A 19,410-nucleotide genomic window follows, 5' to 3' on the forward strand; every position below is an offset into this window, starting at 1 on the left:
GAATCTCATTGATCATAGTCACTTTTGCTATTTTATTATTTTACGAAAAAGTTACGTGCACTATGTGTGTGTTTTGTGCGTTTATAGATATATAGAAACTACTTCATAAAATAGTACAGTCAGTTTCGACAGCGTATAAGCCATGAACACGCCATACACGTAATATCGATACAACCGGAAATACAATCTATCCAAGTATCGATAACCGGGTTGGATAAGACCACGACTTCACATTGCTGGAAAATCGAGATTTAAGACGAGATTCGAGTGGATTTTTCTTCGATCCTTTATCCAACGTTCTTAAAAATCTAAATCTTTCTCGAGCGAGATGTTAAATTTATAAATAAAAACGAATGGAAAACCGATATGTTCGTCTATTTATCTCTACACTCGTGCATACACATAACGAATGAATCTAACGGAGAAAATAAAATGTCACTGACGTTCATAGCGGCCATTAACTTACGATAATTAAATAGAAAAAAAAAGAGAGAATGAAACGCTTTTATATATACGGAAAACAAATCCTCATACATTATCTACAAATAAAAACGTATCTATTTATTGTTTATATAGATCACGATTCCACATTGCCGGAAAATCGAGATTTAAGACGAGATTCGAATGGACTTTCCTTCGATCCTTTATCCAACGATTTTAAAAATTGAAATCTTTCTCGAGCGAGATGTTAAATTTATAAATAAAAACGAATGGAAAACCGATATGTTCGTCTATTTATCTCTACACTCGTGCATGAACATAACGAATGAATCTAACGAAGAAAAAAAAAGTCATTGACGTTTATGACGGCCATTAACGATAACATTTATGATAACTAAACCAAAAAAAAAAAAAAAGAAAGAAAGAAAAGTGGAACGCTCTTTAATAAATAAAAAAGGGAACAATTCCGTGCGTATTGCTTACAAATAGATATGCATCTATTTATTGTTTATATCCGAGGAAACAAGCTTTCGTAGGTACGTTGGAAAAAAACAAAATAGGATGAAATCGATGTCAGCTCGAAAAGCGGAAGAGATTGAGGAGAAGGTGTAGAGGAGTGGTGCATGCTCGACGTCTGATTAATCGTGCAAGCGCGAAGTACGATAACAGGATAGTAGAAGCGAGACAGAAAGAGAAAGGGGTGGGCTTTTGCTAATTAAACGCTTCCGAGATAAGCACCGTTGTTGACGTTTATTCTTTAGACCGCAACACGACGTTTCTCCTTCGTCGACCTTCCTCACAGGGATACAGAAACTACGTCAAAATTGCATTCACCAAATCGAGCAAAAGAAAGAAAGGAAAGCAAGATCGAGTCGGTGATTCATAAGATAATTCTGTTCTACTTCTTTTCAAAAGCAAATGTCCATTTATAACGGTGTTTCGAGTATTTTTACGAGATAACCGATTCTTCTGCCTTAACTTTTCCTGCATTTTTCTTCTTTTTTCTTTTCTTTTTTCTTTCTTTTTTCTTTTCTGTTCTTTTCCTTTTTTTTTTGGCTCGAATATAGAGATCACGGTGTATCCGACGACTTCTTACGACTTGGCTATACTCGTGTATGTAAGTATAAAGATACGAGATAATAGAATCTGAATGTTACTAGTTGTTTAATATTGTTCAAATGTTCACTATATAACGATAGGTTGCCATCTTATTATACTAATATACATAATAAAATAAAAATGATAGACATATATATATATATATATATATATACATACGTATAAGGTAATTCGGGAAATGACGATCCACTTTTCTTTCTAAGCTTCAACGTATTATAAATTTAATCGTTATCTAAAAATAAATAAAATATGTTTATAAAAGTAGATACATGAAAAATTAATGTCAAGATAAAACTGAAAAGTAAGCTTAGATTTTTTGTAGAAAAAAAATAGAAAAAGATATTGCTATCCATGCAAAAGACCGTCTGATTCAAAAAATCCAAGATGATCTATAATTTCATGTGTCATGATTCAAGTAATAAAAATTTTAAACGTAACAAAAAAAAAATTATTTCTTAAACTCGCATAAAACTTCTTTTCCACAGAAATCACATAAATGCAAAAATGGTTGAATATCCTTTATGAAATCAGTTATCACATTTCACGTCGAATTCACGTCGCCTTATTTCGTTATGCATTATCTTCTTTTTCAAATTTTTCTTCAGACTTTTCGATTACATAATTTGAAAAATTTTCATCCGAAGATGAATCTTCCCTAAGAGAGACGTTTACGTTCGAGCTTGTCAGAATTTTTGGCACGTTTTGTTACTTTTGCCGCTTGAAACGTCTCTTATGTTCTCTAATTCGTTGAACTAACCTTTGATGGCGTACTGGGAATTGGATTAATTTTATATAGCATTGTGTCTGGCATGTCTGCCATGAGAGTCTTTTTATTTATTGTTTGCGCACAAGCGGATAAGATAGATACTAATGGTTCTTTATTTTCCTTTGTATCTTCTTTAATTACGTGAGGCACATGTTGTTTTGATTATTGTTCTTCATTTGAGAAAGCACATAATAAAATTTTATCATTCAAAATAATTAAATTTCACGTAATCAATGTATAAATTCCGTAAATAATATATAAATTGTTAATGGATCATCTATTTCCGAAAAAATCGAATCATCTATCTCGAAATCAGGTAATACACTTGATTTTTTATTAATATTAAAACAATATCTTATTGCACGATTATAAATATATTCTTTAAATATTAATTATAAGTATAATATATTAATATTAATAAATAAATACGAATAATTAATATATTATATTTAGAAGTCATTGTTTTTTAATAATTAGTTAGTAAATTCTGATTAAAAGACCGAGCAAAAAATTTATAAGAGTATTTAATTTCTATATTACAGATAAATTATTTAATTCCTTAACTGAAAACAAACGAAGAGTATTGTTCATGACTTTCGTTTATAGCATAGAATTGTAATTTCTGTCGCTAAAAATATCGGAAAATTATATTTACAAAAAGCTATATTTACAAAATGTGAGACCGTATCGTTTCACCCATTACAAATAAATAAATATATATATATACATATATATTAATATACGTATTTATTAATGTATATATATAGAGAGAGATAAAGAGGGAAAGAAAGAGAGAGAAATAATTCACAATGAGCTTATTAAAGATATACGTAACATGTGTTAAATACCTTCATTAATTTTTATTAATCCTTTCTGCAAGATTATTCAAATCACCAAAAACGTCATAGAATTGTAATTGCGAAGGAAAATTCGTTGAGTCGATTGCACCAAGTATTAGCCTCTTGTTCATAGAAAAAAGAAAGAAAGATAGAAAGAGAAAGAGAGAGAGAGAAAAAAAAACAACGTTAGAATAATTAAGCGGTTTACGTGGTTTCTGTAATTCGGTCCTCGTCCAGAACGTAGTTTCTTTTTAATCCCTCCTAGTTATACGGGGTAGGAAGTTAATGACCACTCGTGTAAGCGAAACACAGGAGGAAGTTGTCCTTGGCTATTACACGAATTCGCTCTAGAAGACTCTACTTTAACTAGGCCAGCTATGCGCGTTGGAGAGTATGCATTAATTTACGATCTTGCTATGTTATCCTAAGTTCCCTAACTCTCGGGATACATGCGTCTTATCCTTTATACTATTCCCTAACTTTAGAAAATGTCGCTGAATATTCCCCTCCGCATTTCGTCGCTCCATTATGTGATTCTCCCACTTGAAGTAAACTTTTCAAATGTGAACTTTGTAAAAGTCGATTGTATGAAAGAAAAGAGTAAAAAAGATTGAGAGAGAGAGAGAGAGACAGAGAGAGAGAGAGAGAGACAGATAGAAAGAGAGAGAGAGAACATCGATAGCAACGACTTCGATCTTGGAATATTAGCTATCATCAACGTGGTTTTTAGGCTCATGCTTTTCATGGAAATCCGTGGTTTTATCTATTGGACAATTCGACTCGATTCAACGACCATTTTCGTACGCATTGATGTCTCGATCGATGTCTGTTCTCTTTTTTCTCTTTCTCCTATCTTCTCTCTCTCTCTCTCTCTCTCTCTCTCTCTCTCTCTCTCTCTCTCTCGCACGTATACACACCCATACACATACACACAGCACACATACAACATATTCGTTCTTCGACGAACAATCGTAAATTCAAATTCACGCGACACGATTCACACTCTTCGTATCTCTCCTCTGTTCTCTCTCATTTTGACATCGAAATACTATCACCTTTGAAAGGGGAGGAGTATCCTATAACGAATCCACGCGAATGGTTTACACATTCACGAATTCGTCCGTGAATTCTCTCCGTCGAAATACTACTATCTATTATTTCGAATATAATGAAATTCGATACCGGTAACCTTAATTAAAAAGCAAATTTTAATACGCGAATGAAATATTTTCACTATGTATATATATATATGTGTCTTTTTTCGAAAAATTAATCTCACAGTGATAATAAAAATGATGAAATAATTTCACTTTTCTATTCGAACGTTGCAAGAAGGACGAATCGATAAAAAATAAAATATTATTGTTGCGAAGGGCTCTACGTATAATAATAATTGTCTATTTTATCAGATTAATTAATATATGTAAGCATACAAAGGTGAACCCGATAAATTTCAAAGGACAAATCAATTGAATGATATAATTTCATTAGATACGATCGTTTCCATTAAACAATGCAACAAATTGAAATAATCTAATTGCATTTATATATTTCTAGCTTTGGCTATAAAAGAAACATCCTATTAAAATAACACGCGCGAGTTATCGTACGTAATGATAGCGTTAATGAAAGAATACGGTAGAAAGAGCGAGCGAATGTACAATATACGATAGGTTTATCGATCCATCATTTCTCTATTTCTTTCAAATTAATACTCGCGAATGTTCCCTATGGTTATCATACATCTCGAAGATACATTATCATAAGCTTACATTCGTTTTTCTTTCTTTCATTCTTTTGTAAAAACATACGTCACGTTTCGTTGTTTCTAATCAAATTCTTAACACGATGATGGAACGTTAGGATCGGTCCAAATAAAATTAAATGTTTAATCCTTCTGACGAAAATGCAAAACGTATATCTCTAGTCACGTCGAAAGGACTCAAAAGGATAATGGTACCACCACCAGTAGCAGCAGCAACAGCAGGAATAACGTCAACAGCAAAAGCAATAGCAGCAGCAAAAGCAGACTTCATAGCGAACATGAGACGAGAGTGAACGAGAGAAATAAAAAACAGAAGAAAAAGAGACAGAGTGGAGTCACGTATATAAAACAAACTCGAGGACCGAAATCCGCGGAAAAGCTGCGTTTCGTTTTTAAGCCGGGCCCTCTTATATTCTGCTCGCGTGCGAAGGATATAGGTAGCACTCGACGAAGGGACGTCTGTTGGAACGACGAAAGACGAGTGCGAGCTTACCCAGCCACGTTTCTCCCCGAAAAGTGGATTCCCTTGACAAAAGACGACCAACCTAATAACAATTTACAATTATCACGGCTCCACGAATGCTATCTTTTGTTCTTTATTTCACGGAGTACATGGAATTCTAATCCAACTCGCGAATCGGTACTAACTTTCGTTCTTTGTATAATTAGATTTCTTTATTTCCTTTTTTTTTGTTTTTTTCTTTGTTTTTGTCTTTTATATCCTTTCTTGTTCTTTTCTTTTGGGAGGAAATAATGACGTGGTACTCGTAACAGTTAAGCAGATCAGCAAAGATATTACTTCTATGTCCTGTCTTTCAAAAATCTACGTTCTTTTTCTCAGGTGAGAACTAAGTTTTCAACGATGAATCGAGTCTCTCTCTCTCTCTCTCTCTCTCCCTCCCTCCCTCTCTCTCTCGTTCGAAAGCAAATAACTCTCCAATTTATGATGTTTGTTATCACCTTCGATAACAGAAGAGAAAATGCCGTGCACGAAGATCCCACGAGAGTCGATAGCTCGTTTTAGCCATATACATATATACAGTACCATGTATGTATATATATATACACACACAGAGATTGATCATCATACGTACACAAGATCGTGCGAGTTTTGTAAACGTAAACCGAAAGGTACGTCGAGTGTCCACCAAGTCATTCCAATTGCAAGAAATTCCGATCACGTACGCGTATCGGTGGTAACTTACGCTTTAGCCGGAATTAGGACGGACTTTGTCGCTGACGAGAGAAAAACCTCCGAGCGTTCCTATTCCGTCGAAAAGTTTTACGGATTTTAAAGCAACCCCTGCTGATTACATCGCGGCCATTTACTCTTCTTCTAATTAAATCGCTCCTCTCTGCCATTGGAAACCTCGACGAAAGCTTTTTATCCTTCTTCTAACTAACTTCAACAATAAAATTTACGAGTGTACGTTTCTTTTGAAATCGACAACACTAAGATGATAAGATGATAATCATGAAACAGATGAAAAAAAGTAAGACAAAATACATCTTCGAAATTAGCTGTCACTTCTTTTCTTTTCTTTTCTTTTCTTTTTCTTTTTCTTTATTTTTCTCTACATTCTTCATTTTATTTTCGAACAATGCCAAGACAATAATCTTTGCTATCTACTTTCGAAACAGGCACGTAACAATTTTACGACTTTCGTATCATGTGTTCCTCAAATGTCCGTGTGCTCCTTTTAGTTTTGAAATTTTTATTCTTGATTTCCTTCAAATACAACACGTTGGATAATAAAAATCCAACGACGGGAAGTTTTCAACGGAAATGACGTCATTTCTGGCACTCCTATAATCGACCACGAAAACGAGACTCCAAACCGTTCTCCTATTAAATCGACGTTGACGAACTCGCTTCATCATTGAATCCTTTCGCAATTTCGTTAATGACGATGGAAGCTCGTTCTTCTTTGCTCTATCGATTTATGAACGAGTATACATGAGTAACGTGCGATTTGAAATGTTGCGAGGAAATTGATCGGAAAGGGATGCAAATCTATCGATTCTTTCTCTTTTTTCTTTTTTTCTTTTTTTTTTTTTAATTAATCAAACTATCGTTTTCTTGCACTCATTAAAAGACGTGGATGAAGAGAAAACTTCAAGATTGATCGACTTTCAAATAGAATCTATCTTCAGAGTTAGGGTTCGATTACACCATCCAAAGTTAAATCACTTTTCTCTCGACGTGATAAGCCTTAAACGTTCTTCCCTAAATGCTCGTACGATGACAATCGAATTAACGTGCATATTATCTTTTTATTAACGTTTCACATTAATTTACGATCGTATTTTTTTACGATATTACAGGTAGAGATGAAAGGAATTTCAGGTCCTATAGAATTTAAAGAAGGACGGAGAATTCAATTTAAATTGGACTTACTGAAGTTAAAGCAGCATTCGTTGGTTAAGGTAGGAACCATATTACGGATAATCCCTTTAGAATACATAATCTATTTGAAACGAAACTGGCTTTTTCCGTGTGAGTACTTTGCATATCAATGAAGCATCAAAAACAATACATATTTTTTCTTTTTTTTTTCCTTCTTGAAAATTAAAAATCGTTTGATCATTATTGCTTAACTTTCTATCGAACGATTTAAAAAGAGAAAAAAGGAAAACATATTTTTGTCTTAATGTACGTGTCATAAATTTCATCGTTTACATTGATACTGAATTTTGATAATAGGTAGGAGAATGGCGTCCCGGTGTTGGCGTTAACGTCACGGATACTGCGGCATTCTATGAGGCTAGTTCGGCTAATGTAACATTGATAGTGATCACCATATTGGTAAGTTATCGTATTTGATTCGTATTATATATCTAATCAATATATTATCTACTTATTCAATAAATTCCTCAAAAATATGTGATAATCATTTATCCTCGATACAGATATGTAAAATATGTTCATAGTACGTCAATCTATCGACAAGGTAAAATATAATAAGGTTTTCGTTTCTTCGCGATGATCAAATACGTTTTATTTGTTTTTTCCTTCTTTCCTTCTTTCTTTCTTTTTTTTTTACCCGTTTCTTGTTTGTTTTCTTTTTCTTTTTTCGTTTCATTTCTACTGCCAACATGTTATTATTTTTCTCGTCTCGTTCTACGCGAAATGGGTTACGAATGGTGTTTCGTGATACAATCGAATTTTGCCTTTCTTGCATGAATATCGTTCGTGGACAGGAAACACCGTATGTGATGATGCACTACGAAAAAAACTACACCGGGAATTCGCGGTTTTATGGTTTTTGCGTGGACCTGCTCGAGGCGGTGGCAAGGGAAGTCGGCTTCTCGTATCGACTGGATTTGGTACCTGACAGGAAGTACGGTGCAAGAGATCCCGAAACAGGCGAATGGAACGGCATCGTCAGAGAACTCATGCGACATGTATGATTTGGTTTGTTTAATTTATTAGATTTCGATTTTCATTCGATTTATCCTTTCGATCGTTCTCATTTATCCTTTAGCTATCCTTTAAATTCTTTCAAATTTACTTCTTTTTTCATTTTTTTTATCTCTTTTATGTCTCGCAATTCTTCACCTAACGAGTAGATATCAATATATAACACTTCTGCCACTCGATTTAATTGCACTTATCACCGCTGATTGATGTTGCCTCGTTTTATGTACGTAGATGTTTGTTCGTATCGTTCAATTTACTGTTATCTCTTTGTATTCGTTTATCAACAATGCTTGGTAGTGCTATTTTTCCCCATATTTCTCTGATAGAATGTAACCATAAAAGAAAAAAGAAATAGAACTGGAAAAAGATTACGAAGAAAATTCTCGAGAAAATCATCTCGTTTAAACCATTAACGAGAATCAATTATAATTTATAATTTCACAAATGCATCAGATTTTTATAAATTATTGCTTAAATTTTTATCTCGTAAATTAAACTTTATACGTTATTATACTTTATACTTAAGACGCATATGTTGCCGCGTTCATATATATATATATATGCACATATATATCTCTTCTTATTATTACCACCCTCTCCCATGGGATTACGTATTCCGCTTGGCTATTCCTCATAGTTTTGAGGAGCGTGCAAGAGGTGCGTCGGAGTTAAGACGTGCGTCCACATGGTACCATTTAAAAATTCTTAAACTTTAATTTCCATTCTAATCTAAAAGAGATCCATTTACCAAGTTTAATTGCTCTCGTAGTTGTTTGATATCGTAGGAGCATAACTGGAACGAAGAGATAGAAGCTGGAACCTAAAGTGTACATTTTTGACGGTGAGTCACCAAACTATGTTTAATTTATTTCGATTTGCGTTAGTACCGCCATTGCGTTACGATATTATAATAAATAAATTAGTAATCAAAATACGTCTTCGTTGTAAATACATACATGCTCCGTTTAGAACTTAGAAACATCGCTTGAACGCCATATACATAAGTAAATCCATCGTCCGAAAACTTCATGTACAAACTCGCCCGATAAAATGTACATACATTTTTTTTTTCTTTCTTAATTTTTTTTTTCCTTCTTTCTTTGTTATCTATTTTTTTCTTTCTTTTTTTTTTTTTTTTTACAATCATAGTAAAAGAACAAGCTCGTGCGAGGGCTCCTCTATTTATACGCGTATCTGAACGATGCCGACCATTTTCGCTACCGAGCTTCCTGTATGGACCGTTCGTCACGAAACATTGACTCGTCACGATGGTATATCACGTGAAAAAGTACTTTTAACTTATCGTAAAAGTGTCAGGAGTATTACGTGGAAAGATTGGGTAAATACTCGAGAGCATTAAACGAATCGGTGTGAGACAGAAGACAAGTGGCAAAATGTCAGAGGTTATAAACTGAAAGAGGGAAGAGAAGCCAAGATGTCGCGTGATTTGCGTTTTCCGTCTCGTTTATGATTCCATTCGAATATCTCACAGATCATTTTCTCTCTTTTTTTTTTTTTGTTTTTTTTTCATATCTCCTCGACGTATATAAGAACGAGCAGTTTATTAATATTTATGGAAATTTCATTGAAATATATTTGTTTACAAATATATTTTTACAAGTATTACCTTACAATATTTCTTTGCAATAGCACGAATATTCGTACTTATTTTTTCGCGAGTTGGTTCGACGTTTAGTTCTCGATCGCTACGCATTCATAGACACATTCATTCTCTCTCTCTCTCTCTCTCTCTCTCTCTCTATTTTTCTCTCTCTTTCTCTATTTATCTATCTATCTATCTATCTATCTATCTATCTATTTCCCTCTTACTCTTTTACAACTGAACTTAACGAGCTTTGTGAAAAAGTAATCCATTTAAGCGGTCGATCGACATCGCTATCGAAAGAGACACGGCGTAACACTTGGACCAATCGATTCATTCTAATTTCTTTCCTATCATTTCCTTTTTCTCTCTATTTCTATCTCTTTTTCAAATATCCTCTTACCTTAAACGCGTAAGGATCGAGACGAGTCGTCGGGAAAGATTAAGAATCGATGAAAGGGGGAAAGGTGAAAAATGAACGTAAGGAACGAAAAGAAAGAAGAAGAAAAAAAAGTTTGAAAGAAGCAAGGAAGGAAGGAAGGAAGGAAGGAAGGAAGGAAGGAAGGAAGGAAAGAAGGATCAGTAGAAACAAAAGAAAGTGGTAGCCTCCTTTTTATGGTCCCCCATAGGAGCAGCCGTACGTAATGCTGAGGAACAGAGGGAATTTCAGTGGAAATGAACGTTACGAGGGCTTCTGCATCGACCTGCTGAAGGAGATAGCACACATGGTAGGCTTCACCTACAGGATCGAGCTTGTGCCGGATGGCAAATACGGCGTTTACGATTACGAGACCGGCGAATGGAACGGAATAGTACGCCAGCTGATGGACAAGGTGAGCAAAGTGCGCTTTGAATCGCACGCTTTGCAAATCACAAGGTTAATACTCGCTCTGTCTTTCTCTCTTTCTCTCTCTTTCTCTCTCTCTCTCTCTCTCTCTCTCTCTCTCTCTCTCTCTCTCTCTTTGTTTCTCTTTTTCTTTCTCTTTCTTTCTTTTTTTCTTTCTTTTTTTCTTTCTCTCTCTCTCTCTCTCTCTTTCGCTTGTTCTCCTTCCACGATTCTTTCGATTCTTTCTCATTGAAACTTTCGTCTCTTTGATTAAAAGCAATTACTAACAGGTATAATTGCTCGCTTCTTACGAAACAAATCGCAATTAAAGCGTTTAAGATCTTATCGTATATACGAACTTATCGATCATTATCGTCATCGTCATCGTCATCGTCATGAGATACACGGCTATATTTTTCATAGAAGAATCGATAGAATTCGATAGAAGTTGGAGTCTTGTTTTCTTTTTTCCTTTCTTTTTTTATTCTTACTCTTTACCCTCGTAGTCACGAACTTTGATAAGATTTAAAGAAAATTATCGTAAAACGTAAAGATATATATATATATATACATCCTTTGGCTGGATAACGTTCGCGTGAATCAGCGATTTTATATCGTTCTCATAATGTCTCCTTTACATACATATATATATATATGTAAAAGTAAAATAGAAAAAATTCGATTCCAAAGAATAGAAACGAAAGAATCAGCAGAGAATCTTTTGTTGCGTTATCGAGTAACCATCGAGATGGGTATCTTTATATAGACGTACATCTAGTCTATAGCGACAAAACCTGCAGAAATAAATCTGCCTAGGACTCGGTAATATGGTGGTATCTATCGAGTGCTTCGCGAGAAAGCATGCGCTTTTTTTCAGACACTGAAAAAGCTGTTACATACATAGATATAGTGGTAACTCGAGAGTGCGTACGTACTTTGAGAAACTCGTCCTCCCCTCGCTTACCTTTTCTTTTCTCTTCTCACTTTTTCTTTTTCGTGTGCTCTCTATCTGTCTGTCTACCTATCTGTCTATCTGTCTTTCTTTTTTTCTTTCTTTCCTTCTTTCTTTCTGCCTTTCTTTCCTTCTTTCTTTCTTTCTTTCTTGCTTGCTTGCTTGCTTCCTCTCTTTTGCCCCCATCCCCTTTCATTCGCTACCTATCCACGCATCTATCCATCTCCATTTCGTTCATTGCGCTTCAAAGTATCTTTCAATGGACTCGAGTTTTCCGTACCTTTTTATTATATCCAAGAAAAGAAGGAAAGAATTCCCTTAAAGTATCTCAACATAATATATCCTCAAATAACAGATCCACCGATCTTTGCGAGTCGTGTTTTCATTATTTTATCTAATATCGGATTTGTTTGAAACTATTTTAAATACAAATTTTTAATCTGTCTTTGAAATAAAACAATGCTTAAGAATTCATGTTACAGTAGGATAATGGGAAAAGAGTCGGACGTGGTGGAGAAGAAAAAGAAAAAAAAACAATAAAAGAAAGAAAGAAAGATAAAAAAAAACAAGAGCGCTAGGATCGGATAACTGAAATGAAACGAGCTTTTATCATGTAGTAAATCCTTTCATTACTCCGCTTTAATCGTGACAGCGCATGCAAGCAAATGTTTATTTAACATACATAAAGTTTGTATGATATTTCAATAAGCAATCTAAATATCGTCATTTTTTAATGAACAAAAAAAAAAAAAACGACGATGCTTGACCCAATTATATTAATTACAAGTGCTATATTGCTTTAATCGAATATTACTCTACGATATTTTTATTTTTTTTTATATACGACATGTAAATGTTTCATCAAGTATTATTATAAATTTCAAGTTGATAATCCTAGGATACGTACATTTGGATCCTGACAACGATAAGAAGATTGAGAAAAAGGTTTGGCAGGAAGTAGAAAAACTTATATACAGCATGCACTTTTGAACGATTACATAAATTCATTTCTTCCCTGCAATGCACTTTTGCATGCATTTGTATATTCCTTTGTATTTCGATTGACGACGTAGACCGAGTAATAGACCTGGTCTATGGGGTTAATCTCACACTTGTACGAATACAATGAATCAAAAAAAAAAGATCTTCTACGTTACACAGTTTTTATAATTGTGCAATACGATATCTTTCATAAAGAGAATTAATAATTTCATTAAAATGATCATCCATCGAAATTCACGATTCGAAATGTCTTTTTTCAGAAAGCCGATTTGGCAGTGGGATCGATGACGATTAATTATGCTCGAGAGAGCGTTATAGACTTTACAAAGCCCTTCATGAATCTTGGAATCTCCATTCTTTTTAAGGTAAGAAAGAAGTAAAAGTTTGTTTCGTTTAGGACGGCGAATATCGTCTCGCGTTTTAAACATCCGTGAGTTTATCTTGAAACGTGTAAGCGATTACGTTTGTTACACGCGCCAGGAGAGTCGTATTTAAAGAAGGAAGGAACCAGTATAAACCACCCCTTTAATCCTCGGCTGGCTCGCCATCGGAAATTGCACCCGGCGGCTAAGTCTCATATTTTTACTTCATCCGGATTTCCGCATTGTTGCTCTCGCTTCTTGATTTCTTTGCAACTATTTCTTTCTACCATTTTCTTTTTCTTTTTCTATTTCATTCTACTATTTTTTGCCTTTTGCGAGTTTACATTCATCACCCTTATCATACTCCGTTTTTTTTTCCTTTTTTTTGCAGTTTTGTGTTTCTTTCTCTTTTTCTCCTTGTTTTTTCTTTTCTTCTTTATTTATTTATTTTCTTTTTTTCTTTTTTTTTCCCCCATTTTCCCATGTCCCTTTATCCTCTTACTTTTGCTCTTTTCATCGATACCACTTGCATCTGGTATTCATCCACGCGTTGCATTCATTACTCGTATTTACCTGCTCTTCCTTCTTTTTTTTTTCCTTTTTTTCCTCCTATCTTCCTCTTTCCTTTTATATACGGGTTCTACCCGCATGTGAAAAATATTTGTCGATCTTTCGATGACTAGTAAAGCCTTTCTAAAAATGCACTGTCGTAAAAAAGAAATTACGATCGAGCGCGATTAAACCTTATTTAAGTGCAAGATTAAAAGTGTTTACTTTTGATCCGAGTATTATCAAGGATAAGATATGTACCGCTATATTATAGAAAAGGAAATGAGAAAAATCGGATAGTGAATGCGTCCGAGTCGAGATATGAAACGCGTTGTTAAATCCTTAATGAATGAACGCTTTCTATCGGGTGTAACGGTGCATTCGAAGTTTCTCGATGCGACAGTAATATCGTGAACACTAGGATGAATTCGAGAGCGTATGCACACGTTTCGGTAACTCGCGGATGCACGTGTCGCCGGGCTAATTAATGGCAGACACAGCTGATGGCGCATCGATGATTTAATAAACGATCTTTGTTCTTTTCGATTACGTTTTCATTTTTGAACTTCAACCAACCGAAAGATCGAACACTCGGATGAATTGTTTGTATCGATGATACGAATATAAAATAATGCATTTTGGGTGCATCGATTCCAAGCAATTGGTCACTTCTGTTTCGAGCTTCGTTTCATTCTACTACGTCTATCTATCGTTTCTTTGCGTCCAACGGAAAATTCACTCGACCGTTTCAATAGAATTTACGAGAATTAGGTTCGCTCCTATTTCTTCTCTCTCTCTCTCTTCCTTCCTTCCTTCCTTTCTTTCTTTCTTTCTTTCTTTATTTATTTCTCTTTTATTTTCTTTTTTGGAAAATTTCATTAAAAGAACTAAAAAGACGAATGAATGGAAAAGCAATCGAGTAACTCCAGACGAACGATTCGATCGTTTAATCAAATTTTTATTTGCACGATACTATTAATTTATCGAAATATTTCAGAAATAAGTGAGAAATATATTGGTTTAAACATTATTAATCGTTATTTTGATTAAAATTTTAATGATATTCTTGATAACGTCGAAGAAATTTCAATTAAATTGTCTAATTCCCTTTTCATTTTCCTTTCCTTTACTTGATTGTCTAATCAGTGTTGGACCGTGAGCGCGACATCTAATTAATGTAAGGTAGCCACTTAATTATAGCTAATGTTACTCGGGAGATGTGGTTACTCAAAGTGCCCTTTAATCATCCTCTGAACGTCGATTACCATTTTCCATGCTCCTATCTCTTTCTTCTTTTACGCGATAACAAATATTTTCGAGATAATTCGTACGTTTCCGACGTTTGATTTATTTCGTAAAAAAAAGTAAATTCTTCGATGCACATTTTTTCTTTTTCTTTTTTATTTCTTCTTTTTTTTTTTGGAAGTTTCTCCTTAGTTCGTAATATTTTTCATGCCTTCCTAGATCTCTCTCTTTTTCTCTCACTCTCTCTCTCTCTCTTTATCTCTCTCTTTCTTTCACGACTTAAATTCAGCTCCGACCATCTGGAAAGATCCCTCTTTCATTCTTCCACGGTACTACCGTTTCTTTTCCATTAGAAGAAGGGAGTGCTAAATTTTGAATCAACCGATTCTATTTGCGCGCTGATGCGTCCGCGGGAACCAGGCATCTGCTTTTCCCTGGACCTTCTAATATTTTAAAAGGTGGTAGGGTGTTATTAGGTCACCTTAAAATACTTTAAAAGACGTAATAAGTTATATAGTATCGTGATCGAACATACAGTAGCTAAGATAAGATATTTGTCATCTCTTTATTCTCGTTCTTAGTCATGAAACATTGAATCGTTCTCTCTCTCTCTCTCTCTCTCTCGCTCGCTTTATCACCTCTAATTATATCATGCTCGTAGAAATCGATAACAGAGAAGTCGGATCTAAAGAACGGTCTGAAATTCTCTGTTAATTTTGAAACAATTGTATCTATTAATTTACGTTATTATCTTATTACCAAGGACTTACGATATAGTGTATCATAAAATGAAAATGATCGTGGAGATTATACGTGTATTTGTTACGTGGATCAATGCAAATTAATTCATCTGGAAGAACGCATAATTATCGAAACTAAGGTATCTATTTTGATGAAATTTATATATCATCAATCATATTGAATATAACAGTAAAAGATTTATCTTCTTCTTCACATTAGCCGATATATCTTTTTCTTGACATTGTACGATTAAACAGGACAACTGGTTTTATCTTATTTCATATAATAACTTGAATTATTCCGTGGAAGATATTTTTCTTTGTTCTAAATGGCTCGACAGGTGCCAACCAGCCATCCTGCGCGACTATTCTCTTTTATGAATCCATTGGCGATCGAGATTTGGCTATACGTCTTGGCAGCGTACGTCTTGGTATCGGTTACTATGTTCGTCGTTGCAAGATTCAGTCCGTACGAGTGGAATCATCCTTATCCCTGTCACGTCGGTCCAGAAATCATCGAAAATCAATTTTCTCTCTCGAACAGTTTTTGGTTCACCATTGGTACACTTATGCAACAAGGGAGCGATTTAAATCCAAAGGTACGAGGATCCTTTTCTTTTATTCATGTTTTTAAATCATATTATCTAGATTTATTCGATTCAATATAATTATTTGAATTGATTCGACAGGCAACCAGCACGCGCATAGTCGGCGGCATTTGGTGGTTCTTCACGTTGATAATAATATCTTCTTACACCGCGAATTTGGCGGCATTTTTAACCGTCGAAAGGATGATCACACCGATCGAAAATGCTGAAGATCTAGCCAGTCAAACTGACATTTCTTATGGTACTCTCGACAGTGGTAGCACGATGACCTTTTTTAGAGTAATGTCGCCTATAGTTACTTTCTATGAATTTACTATAACTAACGGATTGAAAACTAAGCGTCATTAATTCTATATCAAAAAGGATTCGATGATCGAGACGTATAAAAAGATGTGGCGTTTTATGGAAAATCGAAAACCTTCCGTATTCGTGCCGACTTACGAAGAAGGAATTCAACGAGTACTTCAAGGAGATTACGCCTTCTTGATGGAGTCAACGATGTTGGATTACATCGTACAAAGGGACTGCAATCTCACGCAAATCGGTGGTCTTCTAGATAGCAAAGGCTACGGAATAGCTACACCGATGGGTAAAAATATATCATTTTTTAAAAGCATCATACAGTTGAAAAGTAGCAGATAAGAAAGAAATAAATCTAAAATAACATTATCGTAGTCACGTAATCTCGTAACACGTATTCGTAGGATCTCCTTGGCGGGACAAAATATCTCTGGCGATTTTGGAGCTTCAAGAAAAGGGTGAAATTCAAATGTTGTATGATAAATGGTGGAAAAGTCCAGGCGACACCTGCATGAGAACCGAAAAAGGAAAAGAGAGTAAAGCCAATGCTTTGGGGGTCGACAATATAGGTCAGTGGAAGATCCTTTGTCCCTTTTCGTTTTTCCTCTTTTCTTCTTCCCTGTATCTCTTCATCGATCCTTATTACTCTCGTACTTATCTGCGATAAAATTCTTCGAAAAAAAAAATACTTTTTCACACCTCACAGAGTATATGTCCGATTTAAATATATACGAGCAAAAAAGAAATACGTGTTCGAAATGCAAAAAAAAAATATCTCGGACGAATGTCGCATAGAAAAGAGACACGTCGTAATGATAATTATTTACAACTTGAAATGATTAATCTTGAAGTCCTGCCAAAGTCACGTTTGAATTTTTCAATAGAACTCTGTATTCTTTATCGCTGTTAACTCTGTATTTTTTTTTTTTGCCAATATCGAACGATATTTTCAAAACACTATCCACACACGTATTTTGTACGAGCAGTCGTTGAGTTATTAAAAGGTTTCTCTTTCTATACGTTTGCAAGGATTTACGCTATGAATTCTTAAGGTTGCAATTTTTGTTTGATTTTAATACTCAAAGATTCATGTAAAAGTTTTTTACACGAGACAATCGTTTCAGGCTTTTTACTTGCGCGGAAATTAGTCCTGAAAATTATCTACTTTCAGACTCGATTTTTAAAAATAAAAAATAAGCAAAATAATATTTTGCAGAAATCGTAATATAGGAGAGAATATAGATATAGATATGTAACGTGATTCCAAGGAACACTCGATTTAAATGCATCTGGTACACAGTCGATTTTCGATAATCTTTTTTTTTTTACACAATATGAACGAAAAATTTATCAAGGATGCTTTTTCGATGTTCGTCCTCTTTTGGCATTATAAGGATTATCTGTTCCTTCATAGGTGGTGTTTTTGTCGTTTTACTTTGTGGATTGGCCTTCGCCGTGCTGATAGCCATCTTCGAATTCTGTTACAACTCGAGAAGACATGGACCAGCCGAACGAGTGAGTCTCCATTCGTATTTATTCGATTTTCTTTTTTCCCTCGCATCTTTTCCTTGACTTTTCAAAATCGCGATAATTTATTATTATTTTCTCATCCATTTCTATTGCACGAGATTTCAAATTTAACGACCGACTGTCCTGAATTTTCTCGTCGATATTAAATACGTGCCTGTGCATGATTTTCATTGAAAAGACATTGATTTTCAGTAATCATTGATAACCGACAGAACGTCATTATCTAACAAAAAGTGGACGACATTAGTCGGAACTTCGGATACATTAAGTTTGCATGAAATTTTCTCGGTTTTGTTTCATCTCGACATCACGACCAAACACGTCAGCATGAACTCATCGTCCATTGAAGCATGTCAACCGATCTCCAGTGTTCTACGTTTCGAAATAGACGAAGGTCCGTTCAATAGTAATAACCATTTGCAAGTTTATTAAGAATAAAAAAAAAAGAACATAAATAAATCGAAATAAATAAATAAATAAATAAATAAATAAATAAATAAATAAATAAATAAATAAAGATATAAATCGTATGATGTATGATCACAGAGAGGACCGATAGCTATGCCTACTTGCTCGGGATCTCTGCAGGGTATATCTCAAACGGTACAGCAACAGCAACAACAGCAACAGCAACAACAACAACAGCAACAACAGAATCAACAACAAGAATCATTATGCTCGGAAATGGCCCGAGAACTTTGTCGTGCTTTGCGTTGTCACGCGTCCTCTCGACGGCGTCGTGCCTGCGAAAAATGCTCGACGCACGTAATCGGCTATCCACCGGATAACCCCACTGCCACCCCCATCAACGGGATGAGATCCCAGGTAGACATTTTTGAAATTTATAAAGCTAATGAATCTGACATGGATCTGATCCGATTTATGATCATTATAAATTAAATAGGAAATATATCCGCGTATTCGAATTTCATTTATATTACGTTACAGAGAAGCAGTCTGGGTGTACCTACGGTCGAACTGCCAGCACACATTCATGCGCATCATCATGCATCGCCGCACGACTATGATGGCAATTAAGGGCGAACGCTCCTCTCCAAGCGACGATCGACAAAGTATAATCCACGAACGTTCCACGAGAACGAAAAATATCGACGATCGACGATCGACGATTCTATTGGAAGCGTTCTCGTTTTGTCGTCCACGTTCTCCATCGTGTTCGAGTTATCGATTTACGACCTATCTTTTTGAAAATCCACACCGCTGCACAATTCTTCTCGATAATCTTTGCATTCGGTAATCTCCGTCGATTTACGTAGATCTCCTATTTTGTAAAAAAAAAAAGAAGTAATAATAATGATGATAATGATAATGATAATGATAA

At 34.8% G+C, this 19,410-nt stretch overlaps 1 protein-coding gene and 1 long non-coding RNA gene across 9 annotated transcripts in view; one reads left to right on the forward strand and one right to left on the reverse strand.

Moving 5' to 3' along the window:
• LOC127066930 (glutamate receptor ionotropic, kainate 2-like) overlaps positions 1–19,410 on the forward strand; it is a 74,334-nt gene that overhangs the window by 54,921 nt on the left and 3 nt on the right. Inside the window, exons 9-20 of one of the 8 annotated variants that reach the window (XM_051001216.1) lie at positions 7,256–7,357; positions 7,635–7,736; positions 8,132–8,335; positions 10,584–10,787; positions 12,995–13,099; positions 15,972–16,229; positions 16,320–16,517; positions 16,602–16,827; positions 16,943–17,107; positions 17,953–18,053; positions 18,615–18,893; positions 19,017–19,410. The exon at positions 19,017–19,410 is cut by the window's right edge and continues 3 nt beyond it. In XM_051001216.1, the coding sequence (XP_050857173.1) occupies positions 7,256–7,357; positions 7,635–7,736; positions 8,132–8,335; positions 10,584–10,787; positions 12,995–13,099; positions 15,972–16,229; positions 16,320–16,517; positions 16,602–16,827; positions 16,943–17,107; positions 17,953–18,053; positions 18,615–18,893; positions 19,017–19,106 (2,034 nt within the window). In that variant the 3' untranslated portion in view covers positions 19,107–19,410. Of the gene's footprint in view, positions 1–7,255; positions 7,358–7,634; positions 7,737–8,131; positions 8,336–10,583; positions 10,788–12,994; positions 13,100–15,961; positions 16,230–16,319; positions 16,518–16,601; positions 16,828–16,942; positions 17,108–17,952; positions 18,054–18,394; positions 18,463–18,614; positions 18,894–19,016 lie in introns of those variants that run through there. The other 7 variants (XM_051001215.1, XM_051001220.1, XM_051001219.1 and 4 more) reach the window with 7 other exon arrangements.
• LOC127066940 (uncharacterized) lies at positions 13,386–15,968 on the reverse strand. The gene is made up of 2 exons (XR_007782527.1): positions 15,426–15,968; positions 13,386–15,333 (listed from the first exon to the last, which is right to left on the reverse strand). It is a non-coding gene; the product is annotated as an uncharacterized LOC127066940 (long non-coding RNA).

This window comes from Vespula vulgaris, chromosome 10 (genome assembly GCF_905475345.1).
Source record: "Vespula vulgaris chromosome 10, iyVesVulg1.1, whole genome shotgun sequence".
Lineage (NCBI taxonomy): Eukaryota > Metazoa > Arthropoda > Insecta > Hymenoptera > Vespidae > Vespula > Vespula vulgaris.